The sequence below is a fragment of the Ahaetulla prasina genome, chromosome 4 (genome assembly GCF_028640845.1).
Source record: "Ahaetulla prasina isolate Xishuangbanna chromosome 4, ASM2864084v1, whole genome shotgun sequence".
NCBI classification, from domain to species: Eukaryota; Metazoa; Chordata; class Lepidosauria; order Squamata; family Colubridae; genus Ahaetulla; species Ahaetulla prasina.
Window position 1 is genome coordinate 5,019,031 of NC_080542.1, and position 22,775 is coordinate 5,041,805.

A 22,775-nucleotide genomic window follows, 5' to 3' on the forward strand; every position below is an offset into this window, starting at 1 on the left:
TAATTCTCGTATTTTATCTAATAATGGTTCCAGAGTCAAAACAAACAATAATGGTGATAAGGGACATCCCTGTCTTGTTCCTTTCGCAATCTTAATAACTTCTGTCAAACTACCATTTACTATAATCTGTGCTGTTTGCTCTCCATAAATCGCTTTAATTATTCTAATAAAACAGTCTCCAAATTGGGATTTCTCTATTAATTTAAATAAAAATCCCAATGCAATCGATCAAAGGCTTTCTCTGCATCCAAAAAAATAAGTGCCGCTGAAGTATTCTTCTTTTCCAAATATTCCAATATATTAATAATCTGTCTAACATTATTCCTCATCTGCCTCCCTTTTATAAAACCAGATTGATCAGTATGAATTCTTTGTTGTAAAACTAACATTAATCTATTTGCTATTATTTTACAAAATCTTATAATCATTATTTAAAAGTGAAATCGGCCTATAGTTACCAGGTTTAGAGCAGTCTTGCTCCTCTTTGGTATCAGTGAAATAAAAGATGTTTTCCATGACGGGGTATTCCCACTCCTAATTGTATCTGATTAAATAATTCTTTAAGTGGGCCTAATATTTCATCCTGTGTTTTTATAATAAGTTGCTGTAAGACCATCTGTACCAGGGTTTTCCCATTTTAATTGTTTAATTGCCTCCACTATTTCTCCAGTAGCTATCGGCCGGTTCAGCTCCTCCCTCTGTTCTAATGTTAGAATATTCACCTTATAATCTTTCAAATAATCATAAATGTCCCTATCCAATATTTTGTCTTTTGCATATAGTGCAGTATAAAATTCTGAGAATGCCTTTTTAATTTTATCCTGTTGGTATATCTCTTTACCTTTATATTCTATTTTTTGTATGACACGTGCTTTCTGTTTCTTCCTTAAATTATATGCCAACCATCTCCCAGGTTTATTTGCATTACAAAAGGTATTATGTTTAGCATATTGTATATTCGTTGCCACCTGGTCTGCCATTAACATATTAAATTGACTCTGTGAAGTCTGTGTTTTTCTTGTTGGGTTGCAGAACCGAACCAGACATTTATGGAGGTGCAAATGACAGACTCAATAATTCCTCTGTAGAACTGGATCAGCAGCTCCTTGGGCAGTTTGAGCTGACTGAGTTGAGCTTACTCAGTTCAAAGCTACCACAGCACTGTAAAAGTGACTTATGACCGTTTTTCACAGCTACGACCGGGTAGCATCCCCCACGCTCGTGCGATCAAAATTCCACGGCTTGGCAACTGATTCATATTTATGGCGGTTCTGTCTGCCGGGGTCACGTGGATCCGCTTTTGCGACCGTCTGACGAGCAAAGTCGACGGGGAAGCCAGATTTGCTTAACAACCGTGTTGCTAACTGAACTGAACTGACTTAACAACTGTGACAGGAAAGGTGGCAAGAATGGAGCAAAACTCATTGAACGAATGTTTCACTCAGCAACATTTTGGTGTTGTGTCTTGTCCGCTCTCACCGCAGCCGGGGTCTGCTTATCTGCTCCCGAACATGGAGGAATGTATGCCTCCCGGTCCCAGCCCTGGCTCCATGCCCAGGCAAACGGAGCAGCTAGACCCCTCCCCCTCCTCCACAGCAGGTGAGCCTGAGGAAAGTTTACTTCCAACAGCTGCTGATTGGAGTGATCCTCGCATCAGAAGATTGGATAGGCGGAGGCAACAGAAGGAAGGGAGGGGCAGGCCTTAATGAGTGCTGAGTCATGGAGCCACACCCCATGGCCTATATAAAGGAGCTACTTTCTGGCAGTCTCTGAGTCAGGCAAAAGTCGAACTTATCTTGCTGAAGTCACTTACTGGTCTCCTGCCTGCTCTGAGGACTTTGCTAGGACTTTGGGCAGAGCTGCAGAGGCAAGCCTGATTCGGATTTCCCTGACCCGGCCGTCAGCGGAGGAGTGGGACACGACATTCGGGCTGAACTGTGGTCGTACGTTGAGGACTACCTGTAACAGTACATGGTTGCCTCTATTGTCGTTTGCAAGGCGTGATGCCCAGTTGTAAGCAGGGGTGAGATTCAAAATTTTCAGCAACCGGTTTGCTGCCTGGTTGCTGGGTGGGCGTGGCCATGGGGGCGTGGCCTACTTGGTCTCCTGCACCACGGTGGGAGGGCAGTGTTTTCGCCCTCCCCAGACCCTGGAGGTTTTCCTGGAGCCTCCAGGAGGGCGAAAACAGCCTCCCCCAGGCTCTGGAGGCCAGAAATGGGCCCATTTCTGGACTTCCAGTAGGCCCATTTTTCACCCTCCCCAGGCTCCGGAGGCTTTCCTTGAGCCTTGAAAACGGCCTCCCCCAGGCTCTGGAGGCCGGAAATGGGCCCATTTCTAGACTTCCGGTAGGCCCATTTTTCGCCCTCCCCAGGCTCCGGAGGCTTTCCTCGAGCCTCCAGGAGGGAGAAAAGAGCCTCCCCCAGGCACCGGAGATACTCCAGAGGTCGGAAACAAGCCTGTTTCCAGACTTCAGATAGGCCCGTTTTTCACCCTTCCAGAGTCAGTTCTTGGAACAACCAGTTTGGCGAACCAGATCAAAATTAACATCCGGTTCGCCCGATCCGCTCCGAACCGGGTGAAACCCATCCCTCATTGTAACCCAAAATTTAATTTTATATATATATATTTTACAGATTAGGGCAGTGTTTTTCAAACTTGACAACTTTGTGGACTTCAACTCCCAGAATTCCCCAAACAGCTTAGGGAATTCTGGGAGTTGAAACCCACCCATCTTAAAGTTGCCAAGTTTGACAAACCACTGGGTTAGAATAACGGAGGACTATAGCTAAGCATCAATATCCCATCCTGGACCTTTTAATTTTGAATGTGACCAAAAGAACAAATTAATAACTTAATAATTCTGGGAGTTGAAATCCATCGATAATACAGCAGTGACTTTACTGCATTTAATACATTCATTAAATTGAAATCAAATATAGTTTATTTTGGGCCCACCCTTTTTCAAAATGTTCGAACTTTAGCTGTATAATCTTCAAAACAAGATTTATTTATTTATTTTCATTTCAGGCCTATATTTTTTTCGCTCCCTTTTCTCTTAGCTCTTGCATTTCGCTTCCTTTCGCTTGTTATTACTCAAGTCTTTTTTCCTGTGCTTGCATAACGTTGCTTAACCTGAAAGAAAATTGCAGGTTTGATCTCGGAAGGGTATTTTGGACAAAGGGAGCGCAAGCCAACATCAGTTAAACGAAGAATCACTGGAGGCAATTCCTTGCGATTCAGCTATATAAACCCAGTTTTCTCTGCTCTATTTCTCTGTCTAAGAGAAAAGGACGCAAAGGGAATTAAATCCAAGACGGCAGCATATCGTGATGGAACAGAAAAAAGACAGAAAATTGAGATTTTGGGGGGGAAAAATAATGGAATGCAGAAGAAAAATGGCGTTTGACTGGATTGACAAGGTTGCTGTACCGGTAAAATTCGTTTTACGGCTACGGTTGAGTGCCAAATGTATGTTGTTCAGTGAAACAACGAGTGAGTTTTTCTCCGTTACACGGCCTTCCTTGGCATAGTTGTTAAATGAATCACTGCAAATGTTAAGTTAGTAACCTGGCTTCCTCCGTAGACTTCGCCTGTCAAAAGGTGTTCTGTACCCCTCGCCTCAGTCTGAGCGATGACTTCATTAGCCGGCACTATCAGCTCTGGCAGCAAACTAGCGAGCGTCTGTCAAGTTATCTCCCTTGATGCCGATGAGTCAAACAGTACTTCAGCTCTAGTCAAGCAGTTGATCTGCCTGCTACGAAGAGGCATAGCAGCCCTTGCTGCTTTTATATCCTGTGGGGTGTGGCTCCATGACTCAGCACTTCCTAGGCCTGCCCCACCCCTGCTTCTGTTGTTCCCGCCTCTCCTGCCTATGAAACCTAGGGTCCAGCCAGGCCTGATTGCCATCAGCTGGGTCTGGAGGCGTGGCCTGGGGGGGGAAGAGTCAGGGGACGGAGGCCTCGTTATCTCCTCCACCTGGCCTGCCTCTAGCTCCTGGAGCTGAGCCAGGGAAGCCGGTGCTCCAGAGGTAAGTCCTGATGGCCCTTCCCCCTCACTTTCCGAGTCACTTTCTGGCAGGGGGCCCAACTCGGGGGGCGTAGACACAACAAAAGGTCGCAAAAGGGGATCACTTGACTCCAGGGCACTGCGACCATCATAAATATGAGTCAGTTGCCAGGCATCCAAATTTTGATTATCCCACTCCACTCCACTCCACTCCACTCCATTATTCTATTCTATTCTGTTCTGTTCTGTTGTTCTGTTCCGTTTTATTCCATTCCATTCTTCTACTCTATTCTGCTCTATTCTGCTCTAGTACTCCATTCCATTCCACTCCACTCCACTCCATTCCACTCCATTATTCTATTCCCATGATGGCAACCCTATGGCACAGGTGGCACGCGGAGCCATATCGGTGGGCACGTGAGCTCAACTCCGGGCCTTCTCGGCCCACCGGAAGTCGGCAAACGGGCCGCTTTCGGCCTCCAGAGGGCCTCTGAAGGGTGGGGAAGGCCATTTTTGCCCTCCCCAGTCTCCTAGAAAGGCTCTGGAATGGGGAAAGAGCAAAAAATGGGCCTTCCGGTCCCACCGGAAGTCGGCAAACGGCCTGTTTCCAATCTCCAGAGGAGCTCAGGTGGTGGGGAAGGCTGTTTTTGCCCTCCCCAGGCTCCTACAAAGGCTCTGAAGCCCGGGAAGGGTGAAAAATGGGCCTACCAGGCCCACTGTGCCATCACGTGCCAAAAGCAGGGGGGAATGCGGGGGGCAGGGTCGCGCGTGCATGCGTGGGGGGCGGGACGCATAGAATTATGGGTGTGGTCACACACAGGCGCGACTCCCCACGCTCCCCCTGCTTTTGGAATGCAACGGCAAAAAAGATTAGTCATCACTCTTCTATTCTATACTCTACTTCACTCCATTCCACTCCATTCCATTTTTCTATTCCATTCCATTCCATTCCATATATTCTATTCTATTCTATTCCATTCCATTCCATTCCATTCCACATTTTCTATTATTCTATTCTATTCTATTCTATTCTATTCTATTCTATTCTATTCTATTCTATTCTATTCCATTCCATTCCATTCCATTCCATTCCATATTTTCTATTCTATTCTATTCTATTCTATTCCATTCCATTCCATTCCATATTTTCTATTCTATTCTATTCTATTCTATTCTATTCTATTCTATTCTATTCTATTCTGTTCCATTCCATTCCATTCCATATTTTCTATTCTATTCTATTCTATTCTATTCTATTCTATTCTATTCTATTCTATTCTATTCTATTCTATTCCATTCCATTCCATTCCATTCCATTCCATTCCATTCCATATTTTCTATTCTATTCTATTCTATTCCATTCCATCCCATCCCATTCCATTCCATTCCATATTTTCTATTCCATTCTATTCCATTCTATTCCATTCTATTCCATTCCATTCCATATTTTCTATTCTATTCTATTCTATTCTATTCTATTCCATTCCATTCCATTCCATTCCATTCCATTCCATTCCATTCCATTCCATTCCATTCCACATTTTCTATTCCATTCTATTACTATTCCATTCCATTCCATTCCATTCTATTCCATTCCATTCCATATTTTCTATTCTATTCTATTCTATTCTATTCTATTCTATTCTATTCTATTCTATTCTATTCTATTCCATTCCATTCCATTCCATTCCATATTTTCTATTTTATTCTATTCTATTCTATTCTGTCCTATCCTATTCTATTCTGTCCTATCCTATCCTATCCTATTCCATTCCATTCCATTGCATTCTACTACACTGCACTGCACTCTCCATTACATTATTCTACTCTACGCTACTCTACTCCATCCTATCTCATCCCATTCTTGAAGATGGTTTCATTTCTCTTACGATCAGATCCAGAAAAGCAGAAATCAATTCTACTCTTAAATGTCTCCATGTCAGTTGCCTTTCCCTGTTATAGCTCAGGGGGGAGAAAAAGAACACCCATTACAGTCAGTCCTTGACTTACAACGGTTCATTTAATGGCCGTTCAAAATTACGACACAGTTGAAAAATGAGACTTACGACCGTTTTTCACACTTACGACCATTGCAGCGATTAAATTTCAGATGCTTGGCAACTGGTTTCAACTTATGACCGTTGCAGTGGCCCGGGGTCACGTGATCCCCTTTTGTGACCTTCTGACCAGCAAAAACAGGGGAAGGCGCAAAAAGGCGGGACTAGAACTCACCACCTCCTGGTGATTGGCCCAAAGTCACTCAACTGACATTTGTGCTTAAGGCGGGAGTAGAACTCATCGACTCCTGATGATTGGCTCAAAATCACTCAACTGGCTTTTGGGCTTAAGGCGGGACTAGAACTCACCGCCTCCTGGTGATTGGCCCAAAGTCACTCAACTGACATTTGTGCTTAAGGCAGGAGTAGAACTCATCAACTTCTGGTGATTGGCCCAAAGTCATTCAACTGACATTTGTGCTTAAGGCGGGACTAGAACTCATTGACTCCTGGTGATTGGCCCAAAGTCACTCAACTGGCTTTTGTGCTTAAGGCGGGACTAGAACTCACCGCCTCCTGGTGATTGGCCCAAAGTCACTCAACTGACATTTGTGCTTAAGGCGGGACTAGAACTCACTGCCTCCTGGTGATTGGCTCAAAGTCACTCAACTGGCTTTTGTGCTTAAGTTGGGATTAGAACTCATTGCCTTCTGGTGATTGGCCCAAAGTCACACTCAACTGACATTTGTGCTTAAGGCGGGACTAGAACTCACCGCCTCCTGGTGATTGGCCCAAAGTCACTCAACTGACATTTGTGCTTAAGGCGGGACTAGAACTCACCGCCTCCTGGTGATTGGCCCAAAGTCACTCAACTGACATTTGTGCTTAAGGCGGGACTAGAACTCACTGCCTCCTGGTGATTGGCTCAAAGTCACTCAACTGGCTTTTGTGCTTAAGTTGGGATTAGAACTCATTGCCTTCTGGTGATTGGCCCAAAGTCACACTCAACTGACATTTGTGCTTAAGGCGGGACTAGAACTCACCGCCTCCTGGTGATTGGCCCAAAGTCACTCAACTGACATTTGTGCTTAAGGCGGGACTAGAACTCACCGCCTCCTGGTGATTGGCCCAAAGTTACTCAACTGGCTTAGCGTTTATATTTTTGTTAAGCCATAACATAGCTCGCTTTGGTGTAGCGTAAACAAAGCCCAAACCCAGCATTTGTGGCTTGTAATCTATGATTTATGGTCTAACACGTTGCTTTGCAAACTTTCAAAACATTGTTTTCAGGCAGTAAACCAGAGTTAAAGAACCAGGTTCCATGGGACAGAGACGCCACAGTTTATCTCTCCCGTTGAGCCCTACTTTCTTTAACTCCGGTTTACGGCTTAAACCATCATTTCCAAAGTTGGCAACCTCTTTCCCGCTTCCTCCTTTTTTTCTTTTTTTCTTCTGTGTTTGCTGTCACCGCACACATCACGGCGCAAAAAGAGTATAGAACAGACAGAGGCAAATCTCCCTCCAGACAAATTCGCTGACCGTTAACCCATCTGTGTAATTTTCTTGGCAACAATAGAAAAATGATTTCGAGAGCAGCTAATGGGACCCAGTCCTGTGCAACGAGGAAAATAACCCAGATTTTTATTTTTTTTTTAAAAAATGCTATTTTAGAATTTTGCCGACGATAAATACTGGGGATTTGAGCGGCTCCCCGCTCAGAGATTAAAATCCTTCTTCATATTGTCCTAATAATTGAATACACTTCGGTTTGGATACTTAATTTTTTCTTTTTTTAGCCATTTACCGCCCGTCGTACCGTAGCAGCCATTCTGCTCACTGATATTCTGTGGAACAGGATAATAAAACGGTCACAGAATCAAGGAGGTCTTCTAATCAATGAAATTCAACGTAGAGAAAAGGCAAGGCAAAGAAAACCAAAAGTTACACGTACAGACTGGGTGAAACCAGGTTTAATAGCAGTCACTGTGAGAGGGATCTTGGAATCTCAGTGGACAACCAGCAAAATACGAGCCAAGACTGCGCAGCGGCAGCCAAACAAGCCAACGCAATCCTAAATTGGATTAACCGAGGGATACGATCCAGATTGAGGGAGGGACTAACACCACTCTAGAAAGCCGTAGAAAGGCCACACCTAGAGTACTACCGGCACCCCGGTTCAGTCAGCTGCAACCGTGGCTGTCTGTTGGGGGCGAGTCACTGGCCCCAACAGAGAGGGTACGCAACTTGGGCGTTCTCCTGGATGGACGGCTGTCGTTTGAAGATCACTTGCCGGCCGTCTCCAGGAGAGCCTTTTACCAGGTTCGCCTGGTTCGCCAGTTGAGTCCCTTTCTGGACCGGGATGCCTTATGCACGGTCACTCATGCTCTCGTCACTTCTCGTCTGAATTATTGCAATGCTCTCTACATGGGGCTCCCCTTGAGGTGCACTCGGAGGCTTCAGTTAGTCCAGAATGCAGCTGCGCGGGTGATTGAGGGAGCCACACGTTGCTCCCGGGTAACACCGCTCCTGCGCAGTCTGCACTGGCTACCTGTGGCCTTTCGGGTACGCTTCAAGGTATTGGTTACCACCTTTAAAGCGCTCCATGGCTTAGGGCCCGGGTACTTACGGGACTGCCTGCTGTTACCTTATGCCTCCCACCGACCTGTACGCTCCCACAGAGAGGGTCTTCTCAGGGTGCTGTCCGCCAAGCAATGCTGGCTGGCGGCCCCCAGGAGAAGGGCCTTCTCTGTTGGAGCACCTACCCTCTGGAACGAACTTCCCCCCGGTTTGCGCCAAATATCTGACCTTTGGACCTTTCGCCGGGAATTAAAAACTTACTTATTCATCCAAGCGGGACTGGCCTGATTTTTAAATTTTAAATTTTAACTTTTTGTAATTTTATATGGGTTATTTTTAGGTTGGGTCAATTGACGGTTTTAATTCAGCCATTATTGAATATGTTTTTTAAATTGATATTTTAACTTTGTAAATTTTATTGTTTTTATCTTTGGCTGTACACCGCCCTGAGTCCTTCGGGAGAAGGGCGGTATAAAAATTTAAATAAATAAATAAATAATAAATAAATAAATACTGCATCCAGTTTTGGTCACCGCACTACAAAAAAATAAAAATGTTGAGACTCTAGAAAAAGTGCAGAGAAGAGCAACCAAGATTATTAAGGGACTGGAGGCTAAAACATACGGCAAACAGTTGCAGGAAGTGGGCCTGGCTAGAAGGACCAGGGGAGACATGATAGCGGGGTTCCAGTATTTGGGGGGGATGCCCCAGAGAGGAAGGGGGTCTGTGGCTCAGACTGGTAAGACAGTCTGTTATTAACAGCAGCTGCTTGCAATTACTGCAGGTTCAAGCCCCGCCAGGCCCAAGGTTGACTCAGCCTTCCATCCTTTATAAGGTAGGTAAAATGAGGACCCAGATTGTTGGGGGCAATAAAAAGTTGACTTTGTATATAATATACAAATGGATGAAGACTATTGCTTAACACTGTGTAAGCCGCCCTGAATCTTCGGAGAAGGGCGGGATATAAATGCAAATTAAAAAAAAAGTTATTTTCCAAAGCACCCGAAGGCCAGACAAGGAATAATGGATGGAAACTGAACAAGGAGAGATTCAACCTGGAAAGAAGGAGAAATTTCCTGACAGTGAAAACAATTCACCCATGGGACAGAAGTTGCCTTCGGAAGTTGTGGGAGCTTCATCCCTGGAGGCTTTCGAGAAGAGACTGGACTGCCATCTTGTCAGAAATGGTCTACGGTCTCCTGCTTGGGTGGGAGGGTTGGACTAGATGACCTACAAGGTCCCTTCCAACTGTTAAATCTGACAGTCCGGATCCTTGCTCCAGCTTCAGACAAATGGCTGTCCAATCTCTTCTCAAAATCCTCCAGGGACGGAGCACCCACAAGGTCTAGTGGCAAGCTGTTCCGCTGATGAATTGCTGTCGCTGTTAACGAAATTTCTTTCTTAATTCCAGGTTGCTTCTCTCCTCGATGACTTTCCATCCGTTGTCGTTTCTTTTCCTGCCTTCAGATGCTTTGGAGAATAGATTGACAAACTCCCCTCCCCCTTCTTCTTTATGGCAGACTTTGAAATCTCCTGCTTGGGTGGGAAGGAGGGATTGGACTAGATGACCTACAAGGTCCCTTCCAACTGCTGTTATTCTTTCCAGAACTGGACGCAGTCTTCCAAACACAGGCTCACCGGTCCGATATGCCCCATGAACAAAAGATGGGAAGGGGGGGAAATATATGTGTGTGTGTGTGTGTGTGTGTGTGTGTGTGTGTGTGTGTGTGTGTGTAGGTCTTTGGTTATTTGGGTTTTCTCCCGCATAAAATTGGAAGTGTCTTGGCAATGTTTCAACGAAGTCTCATTCGTCATCTTGTCACCCACTATGGAGATGTAGCACGACCACGACGCCAAACAAAAGCAATGCAGCTCACCAGCTCAAATCCTCCTGCAACTCAAACTAATCTGAGCACAACCAAGCCCCCACCCAAACAGGACACTCCCCCAGCCAATCAGAGCACAAAAAAACCCCCATCCAATCAGATCACAGCCACGCTCCCACCCAATCAGTTCAAACCCCCTCTAGCAGTTAAAAGGAAGAAACAGCTGCGATCACACATTGTTTCCAGAAGCACGAAGCTGAAGCCTGAAGATGATGAATGAGACTTCGTCAAAACGTTGCCAAGACACTTCCAATTTTACGTGGGAGAAAACCCGAATAACAAAGACCTACATACAAATACCCACGAAAATCTCAGAAAGTATATATACGTCAAGTGCCTGATCTTCGGACCTTTCGTCGTGAGCTAAAAACATATTTATTCACTCAAGCAGGACTGGCATAAATAGTTGATTTTAAATTGGGGTTTTAGTGATTTTAAATTTTTAAATTTTTTAAATTATCGGCCGTTTATTAATAGTTTCTTTTAATTTCTTTTAATTGTATATATTCTGTATTTTATTCCGGCTGTACACCGCCCTGAGTCCTTCGGGAGAAGGGCGGTATAAAAATCTAATAAAATAAAAATAAAATAAAAATAAATATATATATATATATATATATGTAGGTCTTTGGTTATTTAGGTTTTCTCCCGCGTAAAATTAGAAGTGTCTTGGCGACGTTTCGACGAAGTCTCATTCGTCATCTTCGTGCTTCTAGGCTCCTATATATGTGCAGATCTTTGGTTATTCGGGTTTTCTCCCGCGTAAAACACACACACACACACACATATATATATCTCCTTTCCGTAGAAAAGTGGAATGCCAGGACGGCTGCATTTGCAGAAGATTCAAGACGATGGAAGCGAAAGCCTCGTTCGCTTGCAATGCATAATTTATGGCTTGTGGCCACCAGCTACAGAGATCAATTGCAGACTTAAATGGCTTGGAAAAAAAAAAAGTAATGAAACAGGAAAAAAAAAAAACAGGGGAGGGAAAACAAAAGGCCGGGATTCTGGAAGCATCAGGTAGAAGAGATTTTTTTTTAAAAAAAAGCTCCTAACGCGGAGCCCTTTTAAGCCAATTGTTCAAAATGGACCCACGAATTTGCAGACGCCCGTTTTTTTTCAAGCTATCTCCCTCGGCGCCCGCCGTCCTGCCTTGTAAAAATGTCCCTCGCTAAACCAGACTGTTGTTCCGCGAGTTTTGCCCCGTTTTTAGATAAAGATTAACAGAGTCGGAAGGCACCTTGGAGGTCATCTAGTCCAACCCCCCCACACCCAAGCAGGAGACCTTAACATCATTTCTGACAAGATGGCAGTCCAGTCTCTTCTCGAAAGCCTCCAGAGATGAAGCTCCCACAACTTCCGAAGGCAACTTGTGGTCCATCAAGGTTGGATGGTTCTCACGGTCCGAAAATTTCTCCTGATTTCCAGGTCGAATCTCTCCTTGGTCTGTTTCCATCCATTATTCCTTGTCTGGCCTTCGGGTATTTTGGAAAATAGCTTGACCCCCCACCTCCTCTCTGTGGGGCAGCCCCTCAAATATTGGAAGATGCTCTCATGTCTCCCCTGGTCCTTCTCTTCCCTAGACTAGCCAGGCCCAGTTCCTGCAACCGTTCATCGTATCTTTTAGCCTCCAGTCCCCTATAATCATCCTGGTTGCTCTTCTCTGCACTCTTTTCTAGAGTCTCAACATCTTTTTTTATAGCGTGGGGACTAAAACTGTATTCAGTACCCTAGGTGTGGTCTTACTAAGGACTAACACCCCCCTTGATCTGGATTGTATCCTTCTGTTAATGCAGCTAGACACAAGAAACAACTAGACACAAGAACAGTTTTTTCCCGAAGGCCATCACTCTGCTAAACAAATAATTCCCTCAACACTGTCAGACTATTTACTGAATCTGCACTACTATTAATCTTCTCATCGTTCCCATCACCAATCTCTTTCCATTTATGACTGTATGACTGTAACTTGTTGCTGGCAATCCTTATGATTTATATTGATATATTGACCATCAATTGTGTTGTAAATGTTGTACCTTGATGAACGTATCTTTTCTTTTATGTACACTGAGAGCATATGCACCAAGACAAATTCCTTGTGTGTCCAATCACACTTGGCCAATAAAATTCTATTCTATTCTATTCTATTCTATTCTATTCTATTCTATTCTATTCTATTCTATGCGATTTAGGATTGCGTTGGCTTTTTTGGCTGCCGCCGCACATTGCTGGCTCATATTTAACTGGTTGTCCACTAAGACTCCAAGATCCCCTTCATAGGGACCGCCGTTAAGCCTGGTTTTGCTCAAGTTTGTATGTGTAACTTTTGGTTTTTTTCCTGCCTCAGTTTAAGACCTGACTTTTCTCTACGTTGAATTTCATTTTGTTGGAGAGGATCTGGTGTTCGAGTCTGTCGAGATCCATTTGGATCCTGAGCCAATCGTCTAAGGCCGTGAGGGCGAACCTATGACTCGCGTGCCAGAAGTGGCACGCCAAGCCATCTCTCTGGGCACACCAGCTGTCGCTCGTTGCGTCTCCTGGGTTTGCGCGCAGGAGCGTGGCAAACCGCAAGAGTAAGCTCCCGGGCACGCATGCCCGCAGCAGAAACCGGAAGCTGAGCTGTGTGCTAAGTGCGCCAGGCAGGAAGGGAGAGAGGGAGGGAGAGAGGGAAGAAAGAAGGGAGGGAAAGGAAGGAAGGAAGGAAGGAAGGAAGGAAGGAAGGAAGGAAAAGGGGACAGAGGGAGGGAGGAAGGGAGGCAGGGAGGAAGGAAGAGAGGAAAAGGAAGGGAGGGAGGGAGGGAATGGATGGAAGGAAAGAAGGGAGGGAGGAAGGGAGGAAAGGAGGAGGAATGGATGGAAGGAAGGGAGGAGGAGGAATGGATGGAAGGAAAGAAGGAGGAGGAAGGAGGAAAGGAGGAGGAGGAATGGAAGGAGGAAGGAGGAATGGAAGGGAGGAGGAGGAATGGAAGGAAGGAAGGAAAGAAGGGAGGGAGGGAGGGAGGGAATGGAAAGAAGGAAGGGAGGAAGGAAGAGAGGGAGGGAGGGAGGGCGGAAGGGAGGGAAGGAAGGAAGGAAGGAAAAGAGGACAGAGGGAGGGCGGGAATGGAAGGAAGGAAGGGAGGGAGGGAATGGAAGGAAGGAAGGAAGGAAGGAAGGATCATGAAAGATAGAAGGAAGGTGGGTTGCAGAGAGGAGGAGGAGGAAAAGAGGAGGAGGAGGAAAAGGAGGAAGGAAGGAAGGAAGGAAGGAAAAGAGGACAGAGAGAGGGCGGGAATGGAAGGAAGAAAGGGAGGGATGGAATGGAAGGAAGGGAGGGAAGAAGGAAGGGGAGAGGGGAGGGGAGGGGAGGGATTGTGGTCGTAAGTCAAGGACTCCCTGTTATATGGTGAGGCTGTAGGGAGGTGGGGTCATCACGGCGACCCGTTTGCCAGCTTTGACGTTGCAATTTCCTCCCTGCCCCCGCCTGTCCCACGTTGCAGAGTGGGGTAAGTAGGGTGGTTACACCACTTCCTCTCCTCACTTGACACCCCAAATGGCCTCGCCAGCCCCACCCTCTGAAGGGAAGGGCTTCCTTTTTGCACGCTTTCGTGGCTGCGCACGGGTTCACGGGCAGAAAAAAAAACCAAGGAACCGAAAATAACAGAATGACCAAGAAGTCGGAAGAGTCCTTGGAGGTCCTCTAGTCTCGTCCAACCCCTCCCCTCCCCACCTGGCTCAAGCAGGGGACCCTCCACCGTTTCAGACCAATGGCTGTCCAATCTCTCCTTAAAAACCTCCAGTGATGAAGCAGCAACCCACAACTTCTGGTGGCAAGTCGTTCCACCGGTGAATTGTTCTCACTCAAATGAAGATATTATTAACTTCATGCCAAGTTAATAATAATAATAACAACAACAACCAGAGTTGGAAGGGACCTTGGAGGTCTTCTAGTCCAACCCCCTGCCCAGGCAGGAAACGCGCGGGTGATAGAGGGAGCCCCTCGTGGCTCCCGCGTGACACCTATCCTGCGCAGACTGCACTGGCTACCTGTGGCTTTCCGGGTGCGCTTCAAGGTTTTGGTGACAATCTTTAAAGCGCTCCATGGCATAGGGCCGGGCTATTTACGGGACAGCCTACTGCTACCGAATACCTCTCACCGACCCGTGCGCTCTCACAGAGAGGGACTCCTCAGGGTGCCGTCAGCTAGGCAGTGCCGTCTGGCGACACCCAGGGGAAGGGCCTTCTCTGTGGGGGCTCCCACCCTCTGGAACGAGCTTCCCCCAGGACTTCGTCAACTTCCGGACCTCCGAACCTTCCGTCGCGAGCTTAAAACACACTTATTTATCTGCGCGGGACTGGATTAGATTTTAAATTTATGGTTTTAAATGGGTTTTATTATTTATATGGTTTTAACAATTCGGCTATGGAATAAGTTTTTTACTTGTTATTTTAGTTTGTATTTATGTGTATTTTTAAGTGCCTGTGAACCGCCCTGAGTCCCTAGGGAGATAGGGCGGTATATAAATGTGAACAATAAAATAAATAAAATAATAAATAATAAACCCTACACCATTTCAGACAAATGGCTATCCAACATTTTCTTTAAAATTTCCAGTGTTGGAGCATTTACAACTTCTGCAGGCAAGTTGTTCCACTTATTGATTGTTCTAACTGTCAGGAAATTTCTCCTTAGTTCTAAGTTGCTTCTCTCCTTGATTAGTTTCCACCCATTGCTTCTTGTTCTACCCTCAGGTGCTTTGGAGAATAGCTTGACTCCCTCTCCTTTGGGGCAGCCCCTGAGATATTGGAAGACTGCTATCATGTCTCCCCTAGTCCTTCTTTTCATTAAATTAGACCTATCGAGTTCCTGCAACCGTTCTTCATATGTTTTAGCCTCCAGGCCCCTAATCATCTTTGTTGCTCTTCTCTGCACTCTTTTTAGGGTCTCAGCATCTTTTTTACATCGCGGCGACCAAAACTAGATGCAATATTCCAAGTGTGGCCTTACCAAGGCATTATAAAGTGGTATTAACACTTCACGTGATCTTGATTCTATCCCTCTGTTGATGCAGCCCGTTAATTGTTCTGTCAGGAAATTTCTCCTTAGTTCTAAGTTGCTTCTGTCCTTGATTTATTTATTTATTTTATTTGCATTTATATCCCGCCCTTCTCCGAAGACTCAGGGCGGCTTACAATGTATAGGGCAATAGTCTCATTCTATTTGTATATTTACAAAGTCAACTTATTGCCCCCCCAACAATCTGGGTCCTCATTTTACCTACCTTATAAAGGATGGAAGGCTGAGTCAACCTTGAGCCTGGTGGGACTTGAACCTGCAATATTGCAAGCAGTTGCTGTTAATAACAGGCTGCATTAGCCTGTTGAGCCACCAGAGGCCCTTTTTTTGATGAGTTTCCATCTGCGGCTTCTTGTCCTGCCTTCAAGCCGATTTGGAGAAACGCCCGTGTTTTCCCGAAAATAAGACCCTGTTTTATATATATATATATATATATTTGAACCCTGAAATAAACGCTTGGCTTTATTGCCACGCACTCAAAAGCCCGATTGGGCTTATTATTATCAGGGGATGTCTTATTTCAGGGGAAACAGGGTAGGTGGACCCCCATCTTCTTTGGGGCAGCCCTTCAAATATTGGAAGACTTGCTAGCCTGTCCTCCCGAAGTCTTTCTATTCCTTAAACTCGACATAGACAAAGAATGTTCTTTCTGCGCCAACTCGGAAAGCTCAACCTGCCCAAGGAGCTGCTGATCCAGTTCTACAGAGGAATTATTGAATCTGTCATTTGCACCTCTATAACTGTCTGGTTTGGTTCTGCAACCCAACAAGACGGACACAGACTTCAGAGGATAATTAGAATTGCAGGAAAAAACTATTGCTACCAACCTGCCTTCCATGGAGGACCTGTATACTGCACGAGTCAAAAAGAGGGCTGTGAAAATATCTACAGACCCCTCACATCCTGGACATAAACTGTTTCAATTCCCTACCCTCATAACGACGCTACAGAGCACTGCACACCAAAACAACTAGACAGAAGGGCAGGTTTTTCCTGAACGCCGTCACTCCACTAAACAAATAATTCCCTCAACACTGTCAAACTATTCACTAAATCTGCACTACTATTAATCTTCTCATCATTCCTATCATCCATCTCCTCCTACTTATGACTGTATGACTGTAACCTTGTTGATGGTATCCTTATAATTTATATTGACTGTTTCCTGATATGATTTTTGATTGCTTATTTGTACCCCATGACTATCATTAAGTGTTGTACCTTATGATTCTTGATGAAGGTATCTTTTCTTTTATGTACAGTGAGAGCCTATGCACCAAAGACAAATTGCTTGTGCGTCCAATCACACTTGGCCAATAAAAAATTCTCTTCTCTTCTCTTCTCTTCTCTTTCCTTCTCTTCCTATATTCTATTCTATTCTATTCTATTCTATTCTAATTCTAATTCTAATTCTAATTCTAATTCTAATTTTATTCTAGTGAATTCCAGCAACCAGTATGTAAATGTTTTAACCTCCAATTTCCTAACTATCTTTGTTGCTCTTTTCTGGCCTCTTACTAGAGTCTCAACATTTTATTTTATTTTTTATATCGTGGCGACCAAAACTGAATGCCATATTCCAAGCGTGGTCTTACCCAGGCCTTATAAAGTGCTATTAACACGTCATGTGATCTTGATTCACATGTGTGTGCGCACGTGTGTTTGTGTGTAAGGGAAAGGAAAATCAGTCTGAAAGTACATCAGGTAGTAACTATCCTACACGTGGGGCGGGTGTGATCAAGGAAACCTATCTGCCCACCTCCCTCCCTGTTTTTATGAACACCCTGGATGGCATTCCTGCTGGCTGCCAATGTTAACAAGGACAAGGGAGCTTCTATGCATGTACAGAGGGCTTTGCTTTTTCGGACCGTGAGCTAACCTGCCAAGGAAGATCCTAAATGAAAAAAGACAAAAGGCTGAGTACATGTGTGTATGTGTGTGTGCGATTTTAATTTTCCCCATTATTATTTTTTTTATGCAACTATCTAGAATAGCATTTCTCAAGCTTGTGGCCACTTGAAGAAGGGCGGACTTCAACTCCCAGAATTCCCCAGGCAGCATGAAGGTTAGCCACCTCAGCCGCTTAAGTTGGGTGAACTTCAACTCCCATAATTCCCCAGGCAGCATGGAGGCTACCAACCTCAGCTGCTTATGATGGGTGAACTTCAACTCCCAGAATTCCCCAGCCAGCATGAAGGTTAGACACCTCAGCCGCTTAAGTTGGGTGAACTTCAACTCCCATAATTCCCCAGGCAGCATGGAGGTTAGCCACCTCAGCCACTTAAGATGGATGACTTCAACTCCCATAATTCCCCAGGCAGCATGGAGGTTAGTCACCTCAGCCGCTTAAGATGGGTGGACTTCAACTCCCAGAATTCCCCAGGCAGCATGGAGGTTAGCTACCTCAGCCGGTTAAAGATGGGTGGACTTCAACTCCCAGAATTCCCCAAGCAGCATGGAGGCTACCAACCTCAGCCGCTTAAAATGGGTGAACTTCAACTCCCAGAATTCCCCAGCCAGCATGGAGGCTACCAACCTCAGCCGCTTAAAATGGGTGAACTTCAACTCCCATAATTCCCCAGGCAGCATGGAGGTTAGTCACCTCAGCCGCTTAAGATGGGTGGACTTCAACTCCCAGAATTCCCCAGGCAGCATGGAGGTTAGCTACCTCAGCCGGTTAAAGATGGGTGGACTTCAACTCCCAGAATTCCCCAAGCAGCATGGAGGCTACCAACCTCAGCCACTTAAGATGAGTGAACTTCAACTCCCAGAATTCCCCAGCCAGCATGGAGGCTACCAACCTCAGCCGCTTAAAATGGGTGAACTTCAACTCCCAGAATTCCCCAGCCAGCATGGAGGCTACCAACCTCAGCCGCTTAAGATGGGTGAACTTCAACTCCCAGAATTCCCCAGGCAGCATGGAGGCTACCAACTTCAGCCACTTAAGATGCTGACTAGGGAATTCTGGGAGTTGAAGTCCACCCCTCTTCAGGTATCTACAAGCTTCCGAAACACCCATCTAGAACCTACAAGGATTCTCTCCCTCCCCCCCACATTCCTTTATAAGATTAGAAACCGTGGCAGACACCAACAAGCCAGCCCAGCCGGGGATTATGGATCCTGTTATTCAATACCAAGAGGGAGCATCCAATCCGAATACCTAAGCAGCCTAGGCCAATCTATTTCGGCACAGACATTTCTCGCTGCGAAACGGATCTAACGGGCACATCGAGAGACCCAACCTCAGACTGGCCCCACCATCATCCACAGCCGAACCCGAGAAGGGACCCAACCTTCTATTTGAGAAAAGCCAAGGACATCCTCACCAGACCTGCCTCTCCTCCCCCCCTCAACCACCACCATCGGGGTCTTTAACCCTAACCTCTGCCCCCCCAATGGAAGCCGTCACCCTCAACGAGGGTCTTAAGCTGCCAAATCTGGAGTTATTTCCACAACAGTCCACCAAAGTCCTCAAAAGCTCCGAGGACGAAACACGGTTTCGCCGAAACACGGTCAAGGTGAGGCTAGGTGAGGCTCGGTTAGCTGGTGGCGAAGATACAACCCCCCCCCCCGCCCCGTATTGTGTGAATGCAACGAACGCCTGGATGCCAAGTTATATATCAGGGAGGAAAGAATTAAGCACCCTGGACAGTGGGGAGAGAAAAAAAAGGGGGGAATAAATTGGGAATTTCTTCCTGGGAAAAATGTAGGGGGCTTTTTTGGGGGGGAGGTTGAGGTGGGGAAGAGGAGAGGGTTTTGAAGTGTGGAGGAAGATGATTTGGGGCGTTTATTTCTTGAAATTTATCTGCCATCCATCAGGTAGCAAAGGTATGGGGATTTATCGGTGCCTGCCACCCCCAGAGGCAAAATCGTGCCCATCTTGGAGCAAAGGAGTTGATGGGGGGGGGGGGGCGGGAGGCTTACTTCTGATTTTTGTTTTTTTAAAAAAAAGGCCTTTATTTATCCCCTCCCCTCCTGGATGGAAACATGACCGACCCAAGCTGATTAGAATGAGAGAGAGAGAGAGAGAGAGAGAGATGGAGAAAGAAAGAGAGAGAGAGACAGAGAGAGAGAGAGAAAGAGAGAGAGAGATGGAGAGAGAAAGAGAGAGAAAGATGGAGAGAGAGAAATGGAGGGAGAAAGAGAGAGAGAGAGATGGAGAGGGAGAGAGATGGAGGGAGAAAGAGAGAGATGGAAAGAGAGAAAGAGAGAGAGAAAGAGAAAGAGATGGAGAGAGAAAGAGAGAAAGAAATGGAGAGAGAAAGAGAGAGAGAGAGATGGAGAGAGAGATGGAGGGAGAAAGAGAGAGAAAGAGAGAGATGGAAAGAGAGATAGAGAGAGAAAGAGAGAGAGAGATGGAGAGAGAAAGAGAGAGATTGAGAGCAAGAGAGATGGAGAGAGAGAGAGAGATGGAGAGAGAGAAAGAAATGGAGAAAGAGAGAGAGAGAGAGAGATGGAGAGAAAGAGAGAGATGGAGAGAGAAAGAGAGAGAAAGAGAGAAAGAGATGGGGAGAAAGAGACAGAGAGAGACAGAGAGAGAGAGGAAATGGAGCTAGTAGTCCTCATGATTTTTAGGAATTCAAGACCAGCCTTTCCGGATGGGTAGGTGGAGCGGGGTGGGGGTGGGGGCTGCTCTCCTGTCACGGCCAAGGCAGGGGCAGACAGGTGGGGTTGAAGGGGGTGGGTGGCTGGGAAACCCACAGAACCAAAAGTGAAAGGGACCCCCCCCACTCAAGATAAGGAGGAGTGGGTGGTGACTTTGGGGGCGGGGGTGGTGGAAACAAGCCCCCCCCTAATCCTCCTCTTCTCGTGGGCACAGAGAGGAGGAGGGCTTGGATGGGGAAGCCAGCCAGGCAGCGGAGCCATGAGGTGGGTGGGAAGAAGGGGGCTGCCCGGGTGAAGGGGGGGTTGGGGAGGGGGAGATTCAGGCTGCAAAAAGGGGGGAGACAGAGAGGAGGAAGGAAGGAAAGGAAAGGGAAAGGAAGGGAAGGGAAAGGAAAGGAAAGGAAAGGAAAGGAAAGGAAGGGAAGGGAAGGGAAAGGAAAGGAAGGGAAGGGAAGGGAAAGGAAAGGAAAGGAAAGGAAAGGAAAGGAAAGGAAAGGAAAGGAAGGGAAAGGATGGATGGAAAGAAGGATGGATGGATGGAAAGGACCAGTATTCCCCCCCCCCCATCCTCATTCCGTCTGGCGGTCTTTCCTTTGGAGTGGATGAGTAGGTGGGGATGCGGGGGGGGGGGTCTTCCTTTGGCCAAGACGGTCCACACCTTCCTTGGATGGGTGGGTGGGGGGTGGTCGATGCAAGGAACGAGGCAGGGATGCTGCGGGCGCGGGGATGCCCTCCTGCCCCCCCCCTTCCTCTGCCACCCACCCACCCACCCACCTTTGGAGTGGAGGGGGGCTGGGGGAGGGTCCCAGGTTCCCTCCCCCCCCCACTTACCTTGCAGCTCGCGAGCAACCTCCCACCCGGCGCGGGCCATCTCAGCTGCGGCAGCAGGAGCCGGCACATGCCTGGGCTGCTGGGGCGGCGGTGGGAGCCACGGAGGCTGCGCATTCGCCTTCTCTTTTCTCTCTCCCCCCCCCACTTCTCCCCATCCCCTCCCCTCCTTCGGCACCGGTTGCTGGGGGACCCCTCCCCACCCAGACACCCTCCCCTCCCCAAATCTCTCCAGGGTCTTCCTCCTCTTGAATCCTCCCATTAAGAAGGGAAGGAAGGAAGCCCCCACCCACCTCCCTTGCGTAAAGCAGCCCCTCCCAAGGGAAGGGGCGCTCTGGGACCCTCCTCCAGATGATTCCCCTCCCACCCCATTATTCCACTTTCCTGGGAGGAAAGGGGTCCTTTTTTCCCCTGCCCCCAGGTTTAAGATTGTGGATATTTGTCCCCAAGGGAAGGGTTTTCCAGGACCCCTCCAGCTGTCACCCCTCTAAACCCTCCCCCATTATTCCCACTTTCCTGGGAGGGTCCCGTCGTCGTCGTGGTTTGAATGGGGCAGAGGTGGCAAAGGAGGAGGGTTGTCCTTTTCCTCTGCCCCCAAAAAACCTCCAGGTTTAAGATTGTGAATTTTTCTCCCCAAGGGAAGGGCTTTCTAGGACACACACCCCTCCCTGAATTCCCACCCTCCTGCCACTTTCCTGGGAGGGTCAAATCCTGGTTTGATTGCAAATTGGGAGGGGCATCCTCCTGTCTCCCCGCCCCGCCCACAAGAGACATAGGCTTAGTTTGGGGACCCCAAAGGGAAGGGCTTTCCGGATGCCCCCCCCACCTTCCTCCTGTCACTTTCTCTGGGAGGGTCAAATGCTGGTTTGAACAAGGGCAGAGACTGCAAATCGAAGGGGGCGCCCTCCTTCCTCTCCCCCACTTCTCCCCATCCCTCCCTCCTTCGGCACCGGTTGCTGGGGACCCTCCCACCCAGACACCCTCCCCTCCCCAAATCTCTCCAGGGTCTTCCTCCTCTTGAATCCCTCCCCATTAAGAAGGGAAGGAAGGAAGCCCCCACCCACCTCCCTTGCGTAAAGCAGCCCCCTCCCAAGGGAAGGGGCGCTCTGGGACCCTCCCTCCAGATGATTCCCCTCCCACCCCATTATTCCACTTTTCCTGGGAGGAAAGGGGTCCTTTTCTCCCCTGCCCCCAGGTTTAAGATTGTGGATATTTGTCCCCAAGGGAAGGGTTTTCCAGGACCCCTCCAGCTGTCACCCCTCTAAACCCTCCCCCATTATTCCCACTTTCCCTGGGAGGGTCCCGTCGTCGTCGTGGTTTGAATGGGGCAGAGGTGGCAAAAGGAGGAGGGGGTTGTCCTTTTTTTTCCTCTGCCCCCCCCCAAAAAAACCTCCAGGTTTAAGATTGTGAATTTTTCTCCCCAAGGGGAAGGGGGCTTTCTAGGACACACACCCCCTCCCCGAATTCCCCACCCCTCCTGCCACTTTTCCTGGGAGGGGTCAAATCCTGGTTTGATTGCAAATTGGGGAGGGGGCATCCTCCTGTCTCCCCGCCCCGCCCACAAGAGACATAGGCTTAGTTTGGGGGACCCCAAAGGGGAAGGGGCTTTCCCGGATGCCCCCCCCCCACCTTCCTCCTGTCACTTTCTCTGGGGAGGGTCAAATGCTGGTTTGAACAAGGGCAGAGACTGCAAATCGGGAAGGGGGGGCGCCCTCCTTCCTCTCCCCCACCCGCCCATCTCCCTGAGAGAGACAGATTTGTGGGGGGGGGGACCCTCCCCACCTCCCCAAAACTGGCTCTCGGGCCCCACCGGCACAC

The 22,775-nt window shown here is 47.4% G+C and overlaps 1 protein-coding gene across 1 annotated transcript in view; it reads right to left on the minus strand.

Moving 5' to 3' along the window:
* Window positions 1-21,000, minus strand: part of CARMIL3 (capping protein regulator and myosin 1 linker 3) — a 113,993-nt gene extending 92,993 nt beyond the window's left edge. Inside the window, exon 1 of the mRNA XM_058180432.1 lies at window positions 20,961-21,000. Coding sequence (XP_058036415.1) covers window positions 20,961-21,000 — 40 coding nt within the window. The remainder of the gene's footprint in view (window positions 1-20,960) is intronic.
* Between the last annotated feature and the right edge of the window lie 1,775 nt (window positions 21,001-22,775).